The following is a 20322-nucleotide window of genomic DNA, read 5'->3' as shown; positions in this document are numbered from 1 at the left end:
TATCCTGAATGGGTTTGTTGGGTCGACCCTATTTAGGTCAACGCTCATTAGGTCGACCTATTGAGTGCCGACCTAAGTGAAGTCGACCTAAGGATCGTATCCCTCGTACCCAACCCACAGACCTAATTGAGAGGCCTGTGTTTAGCTGCATTCAGTGCATCGTGGCTGCTGCTTCAATGAACCTGATCACTGGTATCATTGTGGAATCTGCAGTCACAGGGGGTAATTCTGAGTTGATCGCAGCAGCAATTGGGCAAAACCATGTGTACTGCAGGGGGGGGGGGCAGATATAACATTTGCACAGAGAGTTAGATTTGGATGGGTTATATTGTTTCTGTGCAGGGTAAATACTGGCTGCTTTATTTTTACACTGCAATTTAGATTTCAGTTTGAATACACCCCACCCAAATCTAACTCTCTCTGCACATGTTATATTTGTCCTCCCTGCAGTGCACATGGGCCCTCATTCCGAGTTGATCGCTCGCAAGGCGATTTTAGCAGAGTTACACACGCTAAGCCGCCGCCTACTGGGAGTGAATCTTAGCTTCTTAAAATTGCGAACGATTTATTCGCAATATTGCGATTACAAACTTCTTAGCAGTTTCAGAGTAGCTTCAGACTTACTCGGCATCTGCGATCAGTTCAGTGCTTGTCGTTCCTGGTTTGACGTCACAAACACACCCAGCGTTCGCCCAGACACTCCCCCGTTTCTCCAGCCACTCCTGCGTTTTTTCCGGAAACGGTAGCGTTTTTTCCCACACGCCCATAAAACGGCCTGTTTCCGCCCAGTAACACCCATTTCCTGTCAATCACACTACGATCGCCTGAGCGATGAAAAAGCCGTGAGTAAAAATACTAACTTCATAGCAATATTACTTGGCGCAGTCGCAGTGCGGGCATTGCGCATGCGCAGTAAGCGGAAAATCGCTGCAATGCGAATAAATTTACCGAGCGAACGACTCGGAATGAGGGCCATGGTTTTGCCCAACTGCTAACATATTTGCTGCTGCGATCAACTCAGAATTAGGCCCAGAGTCCAATCTGATACTCGTCTAATGTGCTGCCTGGACCTGAACGTTGCTTGCAGTCATTCTGATGAGGAATGGCAACCGCAGATCATCACAGATATACAGAAGCGGATGGAAGCCAGATATACATACAGGTTGAGTCTCCCTTATCCAAAATGCTTGGGACCAGAGGTATTTTGAATATCGTATTTTTCTGTATTTTGGAATAATTGCATACCATAATGAGATATCATGGTGATGGGACCTAAATCTAAGCACAGAATGCATTTATGTTTCATATACACCTTGGGGGTCATTCCGAGTCGTTCGCTCTGTAAATTTCTTCGCATCGCAGCGATTTTCCGCTTAGTGCGCATGCGCAATGTCCGCAGTGTGACTGCGCCAAGTAAATTTGCTATGCAGTTAGGATTTTTACTCACGGCTTTTTCATCGTTCTGGTGATCGTAATGTGATTGACAGGAAATGGGTGTTACTGGGCGGAAACTGGCCGTTTTATGGGTGTGTGCGGAAAAACGCTACCGTTTCCAGAAAAAACGCAGGAGTGGCCGGAGAAACGGGGGAGTGTCTGGGTGAACGCTGGGTGTGTTTGTGACGTCAAACCAGGAACGACAAGCACTGAACTGATCGCAGATGCCGAGTAAGTCTGAAGCTACTCAGAAACTGCTACGAGGTGTGTAATCGCAATATTCCGAATACGTCATTCGCAATTTTAAGAAGCTAAGATTCACTTCCAGTAGGCGGCGGCGTAGCGTGAGTAAATCTGCTAAAATCAGCTTGCGAGCGATCAACTCGGAATGACCCCCCTTATACACACAGCCTGAAGGTAATTTAATACAATATTTTTAATAACTTTGTGTACATTGAGCCATCAAAAAACAAAGGTTTCACTATCTCACTCTCACTCAAAAAGTCCGTATTTCGGAATATTCCGTATTTCGGAATATTTGGATATGGAATACTCAACCTGTATTTACTGTGTATTAAAAAAATAAAAAAAATCTGCGAGGTTCCGAACTCATATCAAGCAGTTCATCTAGTCAGCAACTTAAATTTAACTTAAAAAACAAAAACAAATGATGACTAAGGACAGTGAATAAAATATGCTGCGAGTCTTCGGGTATATAATTACACATGATCGCTGCAAACACGCCATTACGAAGTGTGTCTGTCTTTCCATCTTGCCTGTCTCATTAGGCAGGTATTGTTTTCCGGGCAATGAGCTGAATTTTAGCAGACTGAAATTTCCATAAAGCATCCAGATCAAAAAGTGTCTTCTAGGCCTGGTAAATGAGCTCCCAGTGTGACAAAAACGCTGCTAAGTCTGTTACAAGATTAACAAAAAGAATTAACTAGCCTCCTGCAGACTTACAATTATACACAACACACACAACGGAGTATTACAGCATTCTGCCAAGGGGAAACGACACAGGGCTTAATTCAGATGTGGTTGGATTTGCTATCACTGCCGCAGCTGCGACAGCGCTGTATGGTAATGCAAATAGACACCTCCTGCTGCAGTAATGATGCAACCTGCGTCCTGGGACGCAGAATGGGATCACTCACTCACCATTAGGTGTCTTGCGGCACCCATGGGGACGCAGAGGCCAGGAAATCACTGCGCAACCACAGAGATCCCTGACCTCCCTCCCCCCACACCTAAACAGAGGGGGGGCCCTCCCGCCCCCAAACGGCATTAGATGTGCATAACGGGTCCTGCAAATGCGCAAAGTACGGAAAATCAGTACTTTGCGATGCACAGCGCACCTCCAACTACTTCTGAATAACCCCAATTGGTAGTTACTGCTGATTTTATCCAGAATATATATCGAATACAGGGAATGCCACCCCAGCAGAAACAAACAATAGCCCTTTCCCCATTCATGTACTGTAGCAGAGATGCAGAGGCACAAATACTTCCGCAAGAAGCAAGCTCAATATAAGCCCCACGTAATTCATGGAACTTGTATAGAATAAAGTATCGGTGTTGTGGAGGAAAGATGATGTTTAATTAATGATGGGGGGAGAGAAGCCTAAGGCGCAGACAAGTTTGAGGCGGCGGATCACGTTGGAAAAAAGTGGAGGCAGAAGTACTGTAGACAACATAATCAAAAAGTTCCAGTGGAGTCTGAGTAATGCAGCTGACAATAATGTAATGTACAGTATGCTTCTGTTCTGTATGTTTGGGCAATTGCATAGTACATTTACAGCTGTTATATTGTAAATTTTTATATAGCTTTAGGTGAGATAATGGAACAATGGGCAGTATATAGGCAAATTTTGTGCAGTGCAAAAGTTTGCAAGTGTGATCGGTCTACATCATCTGATAATGGTTTACTATTATAATAAGTCAATCACTTAAAAAAAAAAACCCACTTATGATGCCCGCCCCCCTCTCCGGATGACAGTGAGTACAGTTCATACTTACCGACATTCTGGCTGCCCCCTCCGGGAGGGGACAGCCAGGTCGGAGCAATGGGGAGAGTGGTGCAGCATGAGGGGGCGTGGCTAGCATAAAGGCCAGTGTATAGGGGCAGGACTGGGGGCATGGCCGCATGTTCACGTCATCGTGGCTCCGAGATTACTGGTTTTGCAAGGTAGGGGGCGGGCCAGGATGACGCAAATCGCTTCTTCGGACCTCCCGACTAACCCACTCTGTACACCTTAGTGGGCAGAGCCGGCCCTAACCAATATGAAGCCCTAGGCAAGATTTTGTCTGGTGTCCCCTAGCACCGCCGCTAGTTCCGCCTCTGACCCTGTACCCCTTTCCCAGCACCATCACCCCTCACCCATAGCAGTCCTCATTTTGGTGCTCCTACCCCCTATATTTTAAATAGGAACAGTGTGCACATTTGGCACACAGCCCAAAAAGGGGCGTGTTCTTGCTGGGAAGGGGCATGGCCACACAATAATACCCCCAATTCAAATTACGCCACACAGTATTGCAACTTTATTCACATCATATCATGCGATAGTGTCCCTTATTCACATTACATCACACAGTAGTACCACTTTACCTTATATACATTACTCCTCACAGTAGTGCTCCTTATTCACATAACATCACACTGACTTGCTCCATATTCACATTACACCACACCATAATGCTCTTTATTCACATTAAACCACACAGTAGTGCCCTTTCTATATGTTACGCCACACAGTAGAGCACCTTATACACAAAATGCCACACACACATATGCCAAACACTGTTGCACAACCAACCAACCTGTACACAGCACTCACATGGCCGCTAACACTGTGACCTCTGCCTCTGCTTGGATACAGATGTGTCCTCATACATCTGGCCTCAATACGCCATGCCGCAGGAAATGCCTGGCATGAGTCAGCTGGCAGCTCCCAGCCAGCTCTGCTAATGTCGGGCACCTTTTTTGCAGAAAATGTGTATTTTTTGCATTGATGTGTGACTAGGATGCACAAGCAGTTTCTGCTGTGTGCGACTGTGGCTGTATCTGCATACAAAATGCTATGTTACAGTGATTTCCAGGAATACATGGTAACGTAGCATTGCATATGCAGATACAGGGCAGTACACACAGAATATAGGCATGCCGCATATAATTTTAATTAGCATAAGCTGCTTGTGCCCCTAGGCATTTGTCTAGTTTGCCTATGCCTAGGACCGGCTCTGTTAGTGGGGGTGTTTGCTAGGAAATGCGGGCGGCCAGCAAGCCATAGAACGTGTGTAATTCATGAGTGTCCCAGTGTTAAGGAATAGTATGGTAAGCCTACATTCATTCATGCCATGTCATATTTATGTGTAGGTATGTGTAATTGTAGGAGAGAGTCAGGGGATACTGATCCTGCAGAGGTAGGCAATAATGTGCTGCAGAGCCAGGTGATATTGTGCTGCAGAGTCAGGTGATGATGTGCTGCAGAGCCAGGTGATAATGTGCTGCTGTCAGGTGATAGTTTGCTTTGGATTTAGCCAATGATGATGCTGCAGAGCCAGGTGATGGTGTGCTGCAGAGTCAGGTGATGCTGTGCTGCACCCCCAGGTGATGATGTACTGCAGAGCTCTGTTATAGTGTGCTGCAAAGTCAGATTATGGTGTGCTGCAGAGCCTAGAGATGGTCTGCTGCAGAGAAAGGAGATGGTGTGCTGCAGAGTCAGGTGACATTGTGCTGCAGAGTCACGTGATATTGTGGTGTAGAGTCAGTTAATGTTGATGCTGCAGAGCCAGGTGATGGTGGGGCGTGCTGCAGTCATGTGATATTGTGGTGCAGAGTCAGGTGATGTGTGCAGCAGAGTCAGGTGATGATTTGCTGCAGAGCCAGGTGTTGATGTGCTGCAGAGTCAGGTGATGTGTGCTGCAGAGTCAAGTGATATTGTGCTGCAGAGTCACGTGATTATGTGCTGCTGAGCCAGAAGATGTTGTGCTACAGAGTCAGGTGATGTGTGCAGCAGAGTCAGGTGATGATTTGCTGCAGAGCCAGGTGTTGATGTGCTGCAGAGTCAGGTGATGTGTGCTGCAGAGTCAAGTGATATTGTGCTGCAGAGTCACGTGATTATGTGCTGCTGAGCCAGAAGATGTTGTGCTACAGAGTCAGGTGATGTGTGCTGTAGAGTCAGGTGATATTGTGCTGCAGAGTCAGGTGATGATGTGCTGCAGTCAGGTGATGTGTGCTGTAGAGTCAGGTGATTATGTGCTGCTGAGCCAGGTTATTGCTTCAGATACAGGCAATGGTGTGCTGCAGTGAGGTGCAGTGAGGTCAATAGCTGGGCAGGCACTGGCTTGGATCAGAACCAGATTTACGCATATATGAACCCAATACAGGCATCATAAGGTGCGTGTAGTATGACAGGTGAGGCTCTGCCCCCTGTCCCAATACTTGCCTTCTATAGAGCTCTCTCTAGTTGTTCTTTTTATGCCCCATGACAGGTTGGGTACGAAGGGATCCCGATAGTCAGGAGACCGACAGAGGGATCCCGACACATCCCAGTAAGTATTTTCTTCCTACCCCTAATCCTACCCTTAACCCACAACTCCAACAGCTTAACCCTACACCCGCAGCCTAACCTTAACCTCCCTCACCCCTACAGCCTATCCCTAACTCTTCCCTAGTGCCTTATCCTACCTCCAACCTCTGTACTTACCTCCGGGATATGCCTGGCCCTTGGGATTCCGCTGTCCATCTCCTGACTGCCAGTGTTTTAACTGCATCCCCATAATAACTTCCTAGTTCATGTTCTGAACCAAAATAGTGCTTTAATATCATGCCCTATAATAGTGCTCTGGTTTATTTTATGAACCATAGTAGTGCCCCAGTTCACATTATATCACATGATGTCCTCAGTTCATATTATGGCACATTACAGTGCCCCCAGTTCATATTATTCCACATTACAGTGCCCCCATTTCATAGTATGCCACATTATAGTGCCCCCCAGTTTATATTATTCCACATTACAGTGCCATAGTTCATATTATGCCACATTATAATGCCCCAGTTCATATTATGCCACATTATAATGCCCCAGTTCATATCATGCCACATTATAATGCCCCAGTTCATATTATGCCACATTTCAATGCCCCATTTCATATTATGCTACATTACAGTGCCCCCCAGTTCATAGTATTCCACATTACAGTGCCCCCAGTTCATATTATTCCACATTACAGTGTCCCAGTTCATATTATGCCACATTACAGTGCCCCAAGTTCATAGTATGCCACATTACAGTGCCCCCAGTTCATATTATTCCACATCACAGTGCCCCCCAAGTTCATAGTATGCCACATTACAATGTCCCAGTTCATATTATGCCATATTACCATGCCCCAGTTCATATTATGCCACTTTACAGTGCCCCAGTTCATAGTATGTCACATTACAGTGCCACCGTTCATAGTATGCCACATTACAGTGCCACCCAGTTCATAGTATGCCACATTACAGTGTCCCAGTTCATATTATGCCACATTACAGTGCCCCCAGTTCATATTATTCCACATTACAGTGCCCCCAGTTTATATTATGCCACATTACAGTGCCCATCAGTTCATATTATGCCATATTACAGTGCCCCAGTTCATATTATTCCACATTACAGTGCCCCCAGTTTATATTATGCCACATTACAGTGCCCCCAGTTCATATTATGCCACATTACAGTGCCCCAGTTCATATTATGCCATGCTATAGAGCCTCCACTTCATATTGTGCCACATTACAATGGGCAGGCCAGATTATGCCATTTTACAGTGCCAAGTTCAGATTATGCCACATTATAGTGCTCCCTTACCATTATAACATCCACAACACACCTCTAATTAAAAAAGGAATGTCACCCCATTCAGTTTAAGCAACGGGTCGGACCTAATTGTTTATCTGGTAAATTCAGGAAACTGGTATGCAACTATACTACAGTAACGTATAACCTGGGCCAGGGACCCCCGCCTAAGCCTTTGGGGCCCCTTAGCAGTGGCATCCTCTGCAACCACTATAGCTAGGCCCATGCCTGTAGAGGTTTATTGCATGGGACTGTGTGGTTTGAGCTGCAGTGTTTCTGCAACAAATATGAGCTGATGACAGGGGAACAGGCGCTCAGCTATAGGTAACAAGATGGATCCTGAGAGCGGTGGAAGCTGGTTCGAAGAATACCTTGCAATGTTTCCATACCCTCCAACATTATACACTTGAAAACCGGTAAAAATGAGGAAAAGGGACGTGGCCATGGGAAAAGGGAGTGTGGCCATGCACCCTTTCCTATACTTTCCATGGAGATTTAGTGAGTAAAAAATCGGTACAAAGTCCTTATTGGCCGGTACACACCATAAAAAAAACGGTAATGTACCGACCAAAAAGGAACAGTTGGAGAGTAGGTGTTTCTAATGGAAAAATGAGAAATCTTAAGGGCCCTACACATATAGCGATGTGCCACCAAGGTGCCCAACGGCCGATACGGCTGGCGGGCGACCCGGCGGCGGGGAGAAGTGACCTTTCTTCACTCCCTGTCACCCGGCTCCATAGCAGTGCATGCTAATATGGACAAGATTGTCCATATTGGTCTGCATGCATAAACAACGGGACTCCAACGATGGGGGTAATTCCAAGTTGATCGCAGCAGGAAATTTTTTAGCAGTTGGGCAAAACCATGTGCACTGCAGAGGGGGCAGATATAACATGTGCAGAGAGAGTTAGATTTGGGTAGGTTATTTTGTTTCTGTGCAGGGTAAATACTGGCTCCTTTATTTTTACACTGCAAGTTAGATTGCAGATTGAACTCCCCACACCCAAATCTAACTCTCTCTGCACATGTTATATCTGCCTCCCCTGCAGTGCACATGGTTTTGGCCAACTGCTAAAAAATTTCCTGCTGCGATCAACTTGGAATTACCCCCGATGAACGAGCACGGGGCCACGCATCGTTCATCGTTGGTGCCTACACACTGAACGATATGAATGAGTTCTCGTTCATTAATGAACGAGAACGTTCATATCGTTCAGTGAAATCTGACAGTGTGTCGGGCCCATTAGATATTTCATAATTGTAAGCTTGCGAGCAGGGCCTTCCTACCTCTATGACTGTTTGTTATCACCCAGTTTGTTATATCATTGTTATTTCCAATTGTAAAGTGCAACGGAATTTGCTACGCTATATCCGAAACTATTAATAAATAAATAAATAAATAAATAAATAAATAAAGCAGCACACACCTTTATTTCGGCATTCAAGAACACAGGAACATACGGTCCAATGCAAACCATCACAAAAATCATAATAGACACCATAAATAATGGTATAAACATAGGAGACATCATAGACACCTATGGGGCTCAGTTAGGGAATTCATCCAACTTTATTTATACATCAGATCAGCCCCACAAAAAAACATTCTTAAGAGAGGACCGTCTTTCTAACTGATGGTCACTTGGGAGGTTTGTTAAAGGGACATACGCAGATAATGGGGGCTAGCTGATGTGCACTTGCTGCCATAATAAAAATGTCTGCATTAATAAATAGTATGTTAATATGGCAGTTTTTAATGATCCAAGTCAGTGAGCTAAAATGTAAAACAGACTTTCACATAAATATGGCAGGTGGCAGTGAGGAAACAGAAGTGCTCAGGCATACGAAAATATAAATACCTTAGCGGCTGATGACAACTTCTGCTCCAGATGCATAATGAGTAACCGATAGATCTAAACATTATTTAAAGACAATATATAAATATAAATAACGACACTAGATATGTGTGGCATGAAAACTGGTCAGCTTTAGGGAGAGATTTATCAAAGCTTCGAGAGAAATAAAGTGGCGTGAGACAAACTTCCAACCAATTGGCTCCTGTTATTTTTCAAACTCAGGCTGTAAAACTTTGACTTGTAAGCTAACAAATTTAGATATCTTCTCGCTCGCTGAGTTATATTTTTAAACCCTGAACAGATGCTAACGATTACCGTGCGCCAGAATCACAGCATGTGGTAAGTGTAACCGAGATATAAAAAGGGACTTACCTTACAATTACACCACACCAATCAAAGAAAAAGTGGCAAATTGCAAATCATGACAGAAAACATGAGAAAAATAAACACATTCCTATAAATACTACAGAGTGGAAGTAGGAGCGGAGCGGGCTCCATCTCCTTCCGTTGCCATGCAATCTCAAGGAATTGACATCCGTGGTTTAGAAACAAAAGTCTTCTTAATTTTAGTGAACAGAGGCCCTCATTCCGAGTTGTTCGCTCGCACGCTGCTTTTAGCAGCTTTGCACACGCTAAGCCGCCGCCTACTGGGATTGAATCTTAGCTTCTTAAAATTGCGAACGAAAGATTCTCAAAATTGCGAATAGACACCTCTTAGCAGTTTCTGAGTAGCTCCAGACTTACTCGGCATCTGCGATCAGTTCAGTGCTTGTCGTTCCTGGTTTGACGTCATAAACACACCCAGCGTTCGCCCAGACACTCCTCCGTTTCTCCAGCCACTCCCGCGTTTTTCCCAGAAACGGTAGCGTTTTTCCGCACACACCCATAAAACGGCCTGTTTCCGCCCAGAAACACCCACTTCCTGTCAATCACACTACGATCGCCTGAACGAAGAAAAAGCCGTGAGTAAAATACCTAACTTCATAGCAAATTTACTTGGCGCAGTCGCAGTGCGAACATTGCGCATGCGCACTAAGCGGAAAATCGCTGCGATGCGAAGAAATTTACCGAGCGAACAACTCGAAATGAGGGCCAGACTTCTGAATTGTCAGTGCTGTGTGTATCTCATTGTTGAAATTGCAGGATTTTCCCCGAAGTGCAGACTGAAGTCAAGATGCCGCCACAATGCGTGCTCCGATATAAGTTCAGGCCTTGTCGTGGCATCTAATTGACCTGCAGAACAATTTAGTGGTGCGGGAGGCTTTTGGCTGACAATCAGAGAAAGCTTTGTAGTCATGTCTACAGTTGGTAGACCATGATTGGAGCCCGGTCCCCCAATGGTGTTATTCATGGGTCTATGTGGAAAGGATGGGACAGGCAAATATGATGCGATTCTGTGATGGGGCCTAATACCAAAAAGTAACTGGTACTGGCGAACCACGCAATCTTGGTCAGGGTCGGAGGTTGCACTTCTGGCAGTCCGGGGTCCTAGTGCTGGACAGATGAGGAGACAGGGTAGAATGCTCTCCTCCAACATGTGGGATTACGCTAAATACCTGAGACTATGTGGACTGTTAATGTCAAACCACAGGACAGCCCCACTGGACAGGCAATATGCACACTGCCTTGGGGAAAAGTAACAGGACGCACAAGACAGAGAGGGAGGGGCAAATATTGTGAATTCTGTGTTCTTAACTGTACAGTGCAATTACGCTTTACCAAAGGTATATAGAATTAATGTTAAATATTTCAAATGTGCAAGACAAGCACGCACCAATGCTATTTTATATGGAAATGTCACATCTGTTTTAAATATTACTAGCTGAACCACTATAGGAACCCAAGTACATTTTCTAAGACACCTAGTTAAAATGAAAAAGTTAATTTAGCATAATATTGCATTCTCTAATATCCACTTTAAATAGCAACGGAAGATCTACTTTGTTGTCTGCAGGAAAAATAGCCCAGATAGAATTGCTCAAGGCTTCCGGTCATAGAATGTTATGTATTAAACACGATAATTGAATTGGCAGAACCTCGTAGTACCTAATACAGTGTTAAAACAATACACTTGGGCTACTCCTGTCTGCAGCAAATCTTGATGACTAAGTGGCTGGGAACACCGCTTGGTGTTGTTTGAATAGAACCCTCTGTAAACTATTAGAAAGTTATGAGAGGAGGAAATGAGCTGCGATATTTCAGATGGATTAGACAGTTTGCGATTTGCTTTGTAAGAAGGAAAATATAAGGGTAGTGGCACGCCATTCTTCCATGTAATGCTTATTATTTCACCAGCTGATTTGATAAAAGCAGAGGATATTTTGTCTATAAGTTGGATACATGAAGTTAATTTCATATAGAAGCAGGGGCAACAGTTTTCTTTAAGTGATAGATGTTTTAGCAGATCACCCCTCCTTTCATGGGCCCTCATTCTGAGTTGTTCGCTCGTTATTTTTTTCTTGCAACGGAGCGATTAGTCGCTAATGCGCATGCGCAATGTCCGCAGTGCGACTGCGCCAAGTAAATGTGCTATGCAGTTAGGTATTTTACTCACAGCATTACGAGGTTTTTTTCTTCGTTCTGGTGATCGTAATGTGATTGACAGAAAGTGGGTGTTTCTGGGCGGAAACTGGCAGTTTTATGGGAGTGTGCGAAAAAACGCTACAGTTTCTGGGAAAAACGCTGGAGTGGCCGGAGAAACGGAGGAGTGTCTGGGCGAACGCTGGGTGTGTTTGTGACGTCAAACCAGGAACGACAAGCACTGAACTGATCGCAGATGCCGAGTAAGTGTGGAGCTACTCAGAAACTGCTAAGAAGTGTCTATTCGCAATTTTGCTAATCTTTCGTTCGCAATTTTGATAAGCTAAGATTCACTCCCAGTAGGCGGCGGCTTAGCGTGTGCAAAGCTGCTAAAAGCAGCTTGCGAGCGAACAACTCGGAATGAGGGCCCTAGTCTTTATTGGCAGTGCTGTCAAGTCATATGGGGGAATTGGGTGATACTGGTGTGGCCATGCCACCTGTGACACAATCCATGAAAAATACTATGCCCACGTTGGTAATCCCACTGTACTGCTAAATGTCATCTTGACTGTCTTGGTATACCTTAATATGCACAAGCTCCTTAATTGATTAGCTTTTCTTTTGGAACATGTACATAGGCCTTGCTTCCAAATATTCCAATTGGTTATAGCTCAGCATCTTTTTTGGTGTACAGTTCATGCTGAGTGTTTTCCATTGTGTTTTGGGAGATTGGTACAATAACTTTTGACACCCGAGACCCGTGCCTTGGTGCCATATGACCAGAATAAGCACTGGTTTGCAGCCTATATCCAGTAGGGTGACATGGAGTCTAATGGGAGATACATGACAAGAAGGATTGAGATTGCTAAAACAGCATATGTATGGCTCTGTCAGCTACACTATGCCGTATGGGGCTATATGGCACTGTGGTCTGGAAAACAATTCAGCTATTCTTTCAGATGGCTTGTGTCTAACCACTTGTGATGGGAGGCAGTCAATTTGCCGGCTGTTGGGATCCCTGCGATCAGGATACCAACGCCGGAATCCCGACACCAGGTGAAAGTACACCCCACCACTGGAGGGGGAATAGATTCGTGTTTGCCACCGGGCCCGAAGTGTGGCGAGCGTCAGGATTCCAGCATTGGTTTGCTGACCGCCGGGATCCCAACAGCCGGAATATCATACTGATCCCCTCGTGATATGTCTTTATCTGCATATAGCTTACTGTACTTGAGCAAGAGATACCTACTTTACTGTCACATAGACTATTACACATCCCATCAGGAAGAAAAACTGTTTAGTTGCCATGGATATTTGAGTGAATTTAGGGTATTTTGGGGTTGCTGAATTCTGAATTGACTATAGTTCTTGAGATAATGGATCTCCTCAATTAATAGGGAACTTAGCCATTCCGTGGTGCATATGGGAATCTACTGGGACATTCTAGAAAGTGAAATACGTGTATTTTAGGTGATCATTCTAGAAAATTCTCCCTCCGTATATTAGTGATCGGCCACCCAACCAGCAGTCAGCTGACATGTTTTACAATGGGGCACCAAGCATCTAAAAAAATTAAAGCCAATCTAGCAAAACTGGTGTTATATTCGGAATCCGCACCACAAAGTAGCCAATAAGATGAGTATTGACCAGCGTTGTGTACAGTATCTTGAATGATCCTCGATAAACGTAAGATAATACTTCTTCCATTCTAGGATCTCAATTGTCATTGGTCCACACACCTCAATGTGTTCCAAGCCCAGGCCCTGTTCAGCTCTGCTGCTGCTGCTATTGCTGACTTGGCATATGTTTCCTGCTCATTTACCATTTCCAGCAGCTACTGCATTTAATCATCTGGCTGCCCTGATTGCTCTTGGTACAGTCAGCAATCTGTTCTTTAGCTGCCCTCAGGATTCCTACCATGGTGCCAAATATGGATGGGCTTGGCATGCTGACCACTTTTTTACACTCCAGATGACACAAATAGTCAGTGTTCTTTTCTTCTGCAAGTGTGTGACTGCTTAGCTTTCACTCCAGATCTGGGCCGCTGGTCCCAAATACAACATTTTCGCCATCTTCACTTGGCGTCTGTTCCTGGAACCCTGGCCCTCATTCCGAGTTGATCGCTCGCAAGGCGATTTTAGCAGAGTTACACACGCTAAGCCTACGCCTACTGGGAGTGTATCTTAGCTTCTTAAAATTGCGACCGAAGTATTCGCAATATTGCGATCACAAACTACTTTTAGTTTTAGAGTAGCTTCACACTTACTCTGCCTGTGCGATCAGTTCAGTGCTTGTCGTTCCTGGTTTGACGTCACAAACACACCCAGCGTTCGCTCAGACACTCCCCCGTTTCTCCGGCCACTCCTGCGTTTTTTCCGGAAACGGTAGCGTTTTCAACCACACGCCCCTAAAACGCCGTGTTTCCGCCCAGTAACACCCATTTCCTGTCAATCACACTACGATCGCCGGAGCGATGAAAAAGCCGTGAGTAAAAATACTATCTTCTTAGCAAAATAACTTGGCGCAGTCGCAGTGCGAACATTGCGCATGCGTACTAAGCGGATTTTCACTGCGATGCGATGAAAAATACCGAGCGATCAACTCGGAATGAGGGCCCCTGCTCCTTCCTTTGGGAAGGAAGTTCAGGGTTGTGAAGAGGTATCCAATTCCTCGCCCGTTTCTGGCGGCTGGGTCCTTTGTGTGCATTGCTGACTCACAGTGCTATTATTCACTGCTAAAGAAGTAGCGGTGATAGGGATCACAGTGGATAGCTGATCTTTGGTTCGCCTGTCCGTGCACCAGAGCAATGCTACTTGCAATGAGTTGGATATTTAATTATCAGGGGCCAGTAAATCTGGTTATCTTACATGTTCAAAGCCAGAGATTTGTTTATTTATCATTGGTCAAGTAACTCCCAATATCACGCCCTACTTCAGAAGGACATACAGTTATGAATGACTATAAGTCCTGGGGGATAAGTGCTCTCTCCTCGTGGGTGTAGTATGGCTGACCGGCGGTCTCCTGACCGCCGGTCAGCTTACCGACGCCGGGATCCCGGCAGCATACTGACGCCGGGATCCCGACGGGGAGGGGCGAGTGCAGCAAGCGCTCGCCACGCTTCGGGCTCGGTGGCGACCTGCGGTGGTTTCCCTGGTACCCCTGTGGGCCAGTCCGACCCTGATTGGTTGACAGTGTTGCATATTGTTCGATGTTTCAGTCTCAGCCTGAGCTTGTCTAAGAGCTGTAGCAGTCCTATGTTAGTAAATCATAATGAATGAAATAAAAATAAACACACACTTGTTAAATTTGCCTCTAATTACTGCTCAACAATCAGCTGAGAATATTATCACTGTCTTCTCACTCAATGTGTATTTTATAATATAATCTGCTATGATGGATTTGGCTTTTGTGTCACTGCAGCACATTTTGCAACACATTCCTACAGCTGTCTACTGCCCCAATACATTGTTTTCTACAAAATTATTTACTAGCTGACTTTAATAGCAGGCCACCGGTGAGCAGTGAAATACAGGCGTCTCCACTGCGCGCACATTCTATTCCAACAGGAGGCTGCAAATGATCTAATAAACACAGTGCACGATGGGAATTCACAGACAATCACTTGACAAATTGTCTCATATGATTAGCTTGAATGAGAATTGAAGAGACGTAGGTAATTAAAGTAATTTATATTAATTCCGGCCATCAATATGCTGTCTCGCTGCTTAACCCTTTTAGTGGACTATTTAAAATAGAGTGATTAAAAATGTGCCCACTCCCCACTGTCACAATATAAAGTGTGGTCTTCCTGGCCGGTGTAGCGGTGCATGGGAGAGGTTACTCATATTTCCTAAAAGTTGACGAGGACCAAAACGTCGCTTGTCAGCAATAGAACTTCTGCATGGAAATCGTTATAATAGAATTACTAAGCTAGATGGGTGTATGTACTTTGCTTTCTGTAGAGATGCATTTAACAGCACAATCTTTCTGTACCAATGTGACAGAAGTCTTTTATTGCTGTTCTGTGCTGCTGGGGGACCCTGCTCCTTCCACTATGTTACCAGGGTCGGACTGGCCCACAGGCATAGGCATGCGCAGAACATTGTGTTAGGGGGTGCACCGTTGGAGGGGTGTGTCTAGCACCGCCTTTTGGGCGTGTCTAGCACCATCTATTGACGGTCAACGCAATATAAAATATCCACCCTTGTACCAATCTTAATAAAGCAGATACATTGTCAGATGTTGTGGTGTGCACCAAACAAACACCCCTGATGGCACTCGCTGCAATTACACTGCTCCTCCTCAGCCTGGTCTGGCTCCCCCTCTCTTTCCCCTGCAAGCTGCAGCAGCTTACTTACAAGTCAGTTACTCACTGACAGTCGCAGACTAGTACTGCTGCTGCTAGAAAAACGAGTGACGTGTCAATGCTGCTGCTGACCGCCTGCCAGTATTGAATTTGTCTTCCTAAGAGGAACACTGGCTGCATGCTGCTCCTCATCAGTGGCTGGCGTTGGCATAGCACTGAAGGAGAGAGGTGGGTATGTGGCAGGTGTGATGGGTGGGCGTGCAAGCAGCATGACGAAATCACGTCACATCACACTGTTTTTGTACATGGAGGTGGAGCTGGGAGTTTGAAAGCCGATGGCAGTGGCACCCTTGATTAACCCAGGCATCTGGTCAGTAATGCATTCCTGACAGGGTGCAGCGCAGAGGGGCCAGTAATCAGCCTGCTCAGCGATCGCTGCATCAGGCATGTGAGATCGGGGTGCCTGACATTAGGGGGTGCCTGTGCGCACCAGGCACCCCCCTGCGCACACCTATGCCCACAGGGGTACAGGGGAAACCATCGGATGGCCACACTGCCTGAGGGCCCACCCCCTCCTCTAAGGAGGTTCCAGACCATGCACTTGTATTATACATGGTAGATATGTTGCATTACACTACGGAAGACAATTGTGTATTTCAAGCCTCAGTGAAGGCTGGCCACACCCACTTTGTAGGCTGGCCACACCTATAAGTATGGGCCTCCTACCACTGCATTCCCCCGGTGGGCCCTTCATGCCTCAGTCCGACACTGTATGTAACTCTCAATATGTGGCTTCCTGCTGCCTCCATTCCCCTCCTCACATCATGTCATATCATCATACAGCATTGTGCTCACTAGCACATCACTTGTCTCCTGATATACTCTGTGCTGCTGGTGTATCTTGCTCCCTACTACAGGTTGAGTGTCCCATATTCAAATATTCCAAAATCTGGAATATTCCAAAATACGGAATTTTTTGAGTGAGAGTGAGATATTGAAACCTTTGTTTTTTGATGGCTCAATGTACACAAAGTTATTAAAAATATTGTATTAAATTACCTTCAGGCTGCGTGTATAAGGTGTATATGAAACATAAATGCATTCTGTGCTTAGACTTGGGTCCCATCACCATTATATCTCATTATGGTATGCAATTATTCCAAAATACGGAAAAATCCGACATCCAAAACACTTCTGGTCCCAAGCATTTTGGATAAGGGATACTCAACCTGTATATACAGGTGAAACTCAGAAAATTAGAATATCGTGCAATAGTTCATTTGTTTCAGTAATTCAACTTCATTTGTTTCAGTAATTCAACTTAAAAGGTGAAACTAATATATTATATAGACTCATTTCATGCAAAGTAAGATATTTCAAGCCTTTATTTGTTATCATTTTGATAATTGTGGCTTACTTCTTAAGAAACACCCAAATCCAAAATCTCAGAAAATTAGAATATTATGTAAAATCAATTAAAAAAAGAATTTTAAATACAGAAATGTCGGCCCTCTGAAAAGTATAATCATGCATACAGTATGTACTCAGTACTTGGTTTGGGCCCCTTTCGCATGAATTACTGCCTCAATGCGGCGTGGCATGGATTCTATCAGCCACGTGTTATGGAAGACCAGGATGCTTCAATAGCGGCCTTCAGCTCTTCTGCATTGTTCGGTCTCATGTCTCTCATCTTTCTCCTGGCAATGCCCCATAGATTCTCTTTTTTCTTTAGCCCTGGGGATTGCCCCTGTGCACCAGTCCAACCCTGCCCAAGGCTATTCAATTAGTCGACAAAGGCAACCCGCAAGCTGCCCTTAACACTCCCTATAGTTCCATTCTGTGCACAGAGCATCCGGCCTCTCCTCTGACCACCTCCCACAAGTCTTCTGTCCATACCCTTAAGGTCAGTACACATTAGACGATGTCGCTCTATGTTTCCCCTCCCGGGTCGGCTGGTCGACAGAAGACTGTACACACTGAGCGATATGACCGCTCATATCGCTCAGTGACGTCACGCCTCCGCCAGCTCTGCATGCAGGTCCTGGACGACAGTCCAGATCCTGCACGCATGCACTGCCGTCAGCGACGATCGTTGCGGGGCCGCGCATCGGTCGTCGCTGGTGTCATACACACTTGCCGATAAAATGAGCAACGTCGCTCAGGGAGGGGGGAAATGAGCGACGTCGCTCATTTTATCGGCAAGTGTGTATGGGCCTTCAGACTGACAGCCCAAACCGTCAGCAGGTACTTGCTTAGTGAACGCACAGCTGCTGATACCGCGGGAATCCCTGCTCAAGCCAACTGCTTAGAGAACACCCTTTCCCTGCCAAATAACCAATAGCTGATGCTTCGTCCCTCAAGACATGAGAAACATCCATCACAACAGTTCTTCAATGGAAGAATTTAACAGAATTACCCATTAATACTAAAACCATATGACTGTGATACTGGGAGAAAATGTATCAAGCCTTGGAGAAGGCTAAAATGGAGAAAGATAAAGTACCAACCAATCAGCTCTTGTCATTTTTAAAACACAGCCTGTAAATTGACACGAGCTGATTGGTTAGTACTTTATCTCTCTCCAAGGTTTGATACATCTCCCCCATTATGAGGCTTACCATAGGCAGATTAGCTAAAATTTAACAGATGGTGATTTATTTTAAAGGCTTTGTAGATTTTCTTAGGCAATTTTACATATTACAGTATATATCTGTAACTGCACAGTGCCACTTCTTTTGTTCTGCGCGCTCAGCATCCGCTACATAAAACAACATAAAAGTCTAGGAGCAGATGTATTTAGCCTGGAGAAGTGATAAAGTGGAAGGTGATAACGCACCAGCCAGTCAGTTCGCTAAACTGACATTTTTCAAACCCAACCTGTAACTTGACAGTTAGTGGCTGATTGGCTGGTGCGTTATCACCTTCCAAATTAGGTAATGAAAAGAAAAATTCAAAGATGCCTCACTAGTGTCATCAAAATAAAACAAACAAAAAAACTAAAAGGAAGTTGCCTAATTTCTATTCCTATTTTGCATATTAATGCACAGTATCATTTCCATATATCTGTAACTGCACAGTGCTACTTCTTTTGTTCTGCACTCTCAGCATCCGCTACATAAAACAACATAAAAGTCTAGGGGGCAGATGTATTAAGCCTGGAGAAGTGATAAAGTGGAAGGTGATAACGCACCAGCCAGTCAGCCACTACACTCATTTTTCAAACCCAACCTGTAACTTGACAGTTAGGGGCTGATTGGCTGGTGCGTTATCACCTTCCAGGCTTAATACATCTGCCCTAGATTCCAAGCTGCAGAGTGCACCTAACATGAAACTACCAACTGTACTGCCCAGAAGCACGAGACCAGGTTACCCAAACTGTGCCCACCGCACAGAGATTGGGAGCTGTAATGACACTATGAAGAGCTGGTTACCTGATACACCTCCCTCAGCCCGCACCATGACCTCAGCATCTGTTGGCATGTCCTGGCTCTGTGCGTGTACCACCTCGTCAGCGTGGACACAGAGAGGTTCCACACAAAGCGACTCCCATTGCACAGCAGGTCCTCTACTCCGCACATGAAGACCGAAGCCATGGCTCAGGCAGACCTTCTCCCCTCTGGTGCACAGCAGCCGACGAGACAGCAGCTTTACACTGTGCACAGTGGAAAAAAAAAAAGGGTAGAGCGGATCACAAAATCCAGGGTCAATTAAACAAACTTGTCTTTCAGTCAGCTTCCTGGGCAGGCTCCAACAACTGCTGCTGGAAGTCAGGCCAACGACTGCAAAGGCTCAGCCCTTATTACCCACAGCATCCAGGTCTGTCCCTCGCAGCCTATATCCAAGTGGGTGAATTAAAACAGGAACTCTAGTTTAAAAATCAAAACCAAGCTGTACGACTGAAAATTAAGTCTTGCAGAAACTGTAATTCGGCCAAAGATCTTGTCTTGCATCGATGATATAGCCAATGTCTTAACGACTACTATACCTGGCTCTGTGGACAGCGCAGTTAGGTGACTGGCATTTGGCTTGCTGGTTGGGCTTTGTGTTCTTCAGGCTGTTGTGCACTCGAATATACAATCTAGTCGAAGGGACGTGAACCGGGAGAATCTGCACCAACTGGTGGTAAACGGGGCCACAGACAGACATCAACCTACAACTGCATTATCTGGGCTAGAGGCGGAAAAAAAGCAAAGATTACCGCTTGATTAAAGGAAAAGCAATCTGGTCTAAGGATAAAAGTCACGTAATGGCATTAATGAAGAGATCACGCGCAGAGACGGAGATGAAGCACACAAGCTGTAAACACTTGCATAATGGCCCACTGGGGAGAATACTTGAAAGGAGCCTGTGTCGTTAT

The 20322-nt window shown here is 45.3% G+C and overlaps 1 protein-coding gene across 1 annotated transcript in view; it reads right to left on the bottom strand.

Moving 5' to 3' along the window:
• FRMD4B (FERM domain containing 4B) overlaps positions 1 to 19573 on the bottom strand; it is a 326444-nt gene extending 306871 nt beyond the window's left edge. Inside the window, exon 1 of the mRNA XM_063941063.1 lies at positions 19397 to 19573. Coding sequence (XP_063797133.1) covers positions 19397 to 19558 — 162 coding nt within the window. The 5' untranslated portion in view covers positions 19559 to 19573. The remainder of the gene's footprint in view (positions 1 to 19396) is intronic.
• Positions 19574 to 20322: the final 749 nt, after the last annotated feature.

This window comes from Pseudophryne corroboree, chromosome 9 (genome assembly GCF_028390025.1).
Source record: "Pseudophryne corroboree isolate aPseCor3 chromosome 9, aPseCor3.hap2, whole genome shotgun sequence".
NCBI lineage: Eukaryota > Metazoa > Chordata > Amphibia > Anura > Myobatrachidae > Pseudophryne > Pseudophryne corroboree.
The sequence above is the reverse complement of the archived record's forward strand: the minus strand, read 5'-3'. Positions and strand labels throughout refer to the sequence as shown.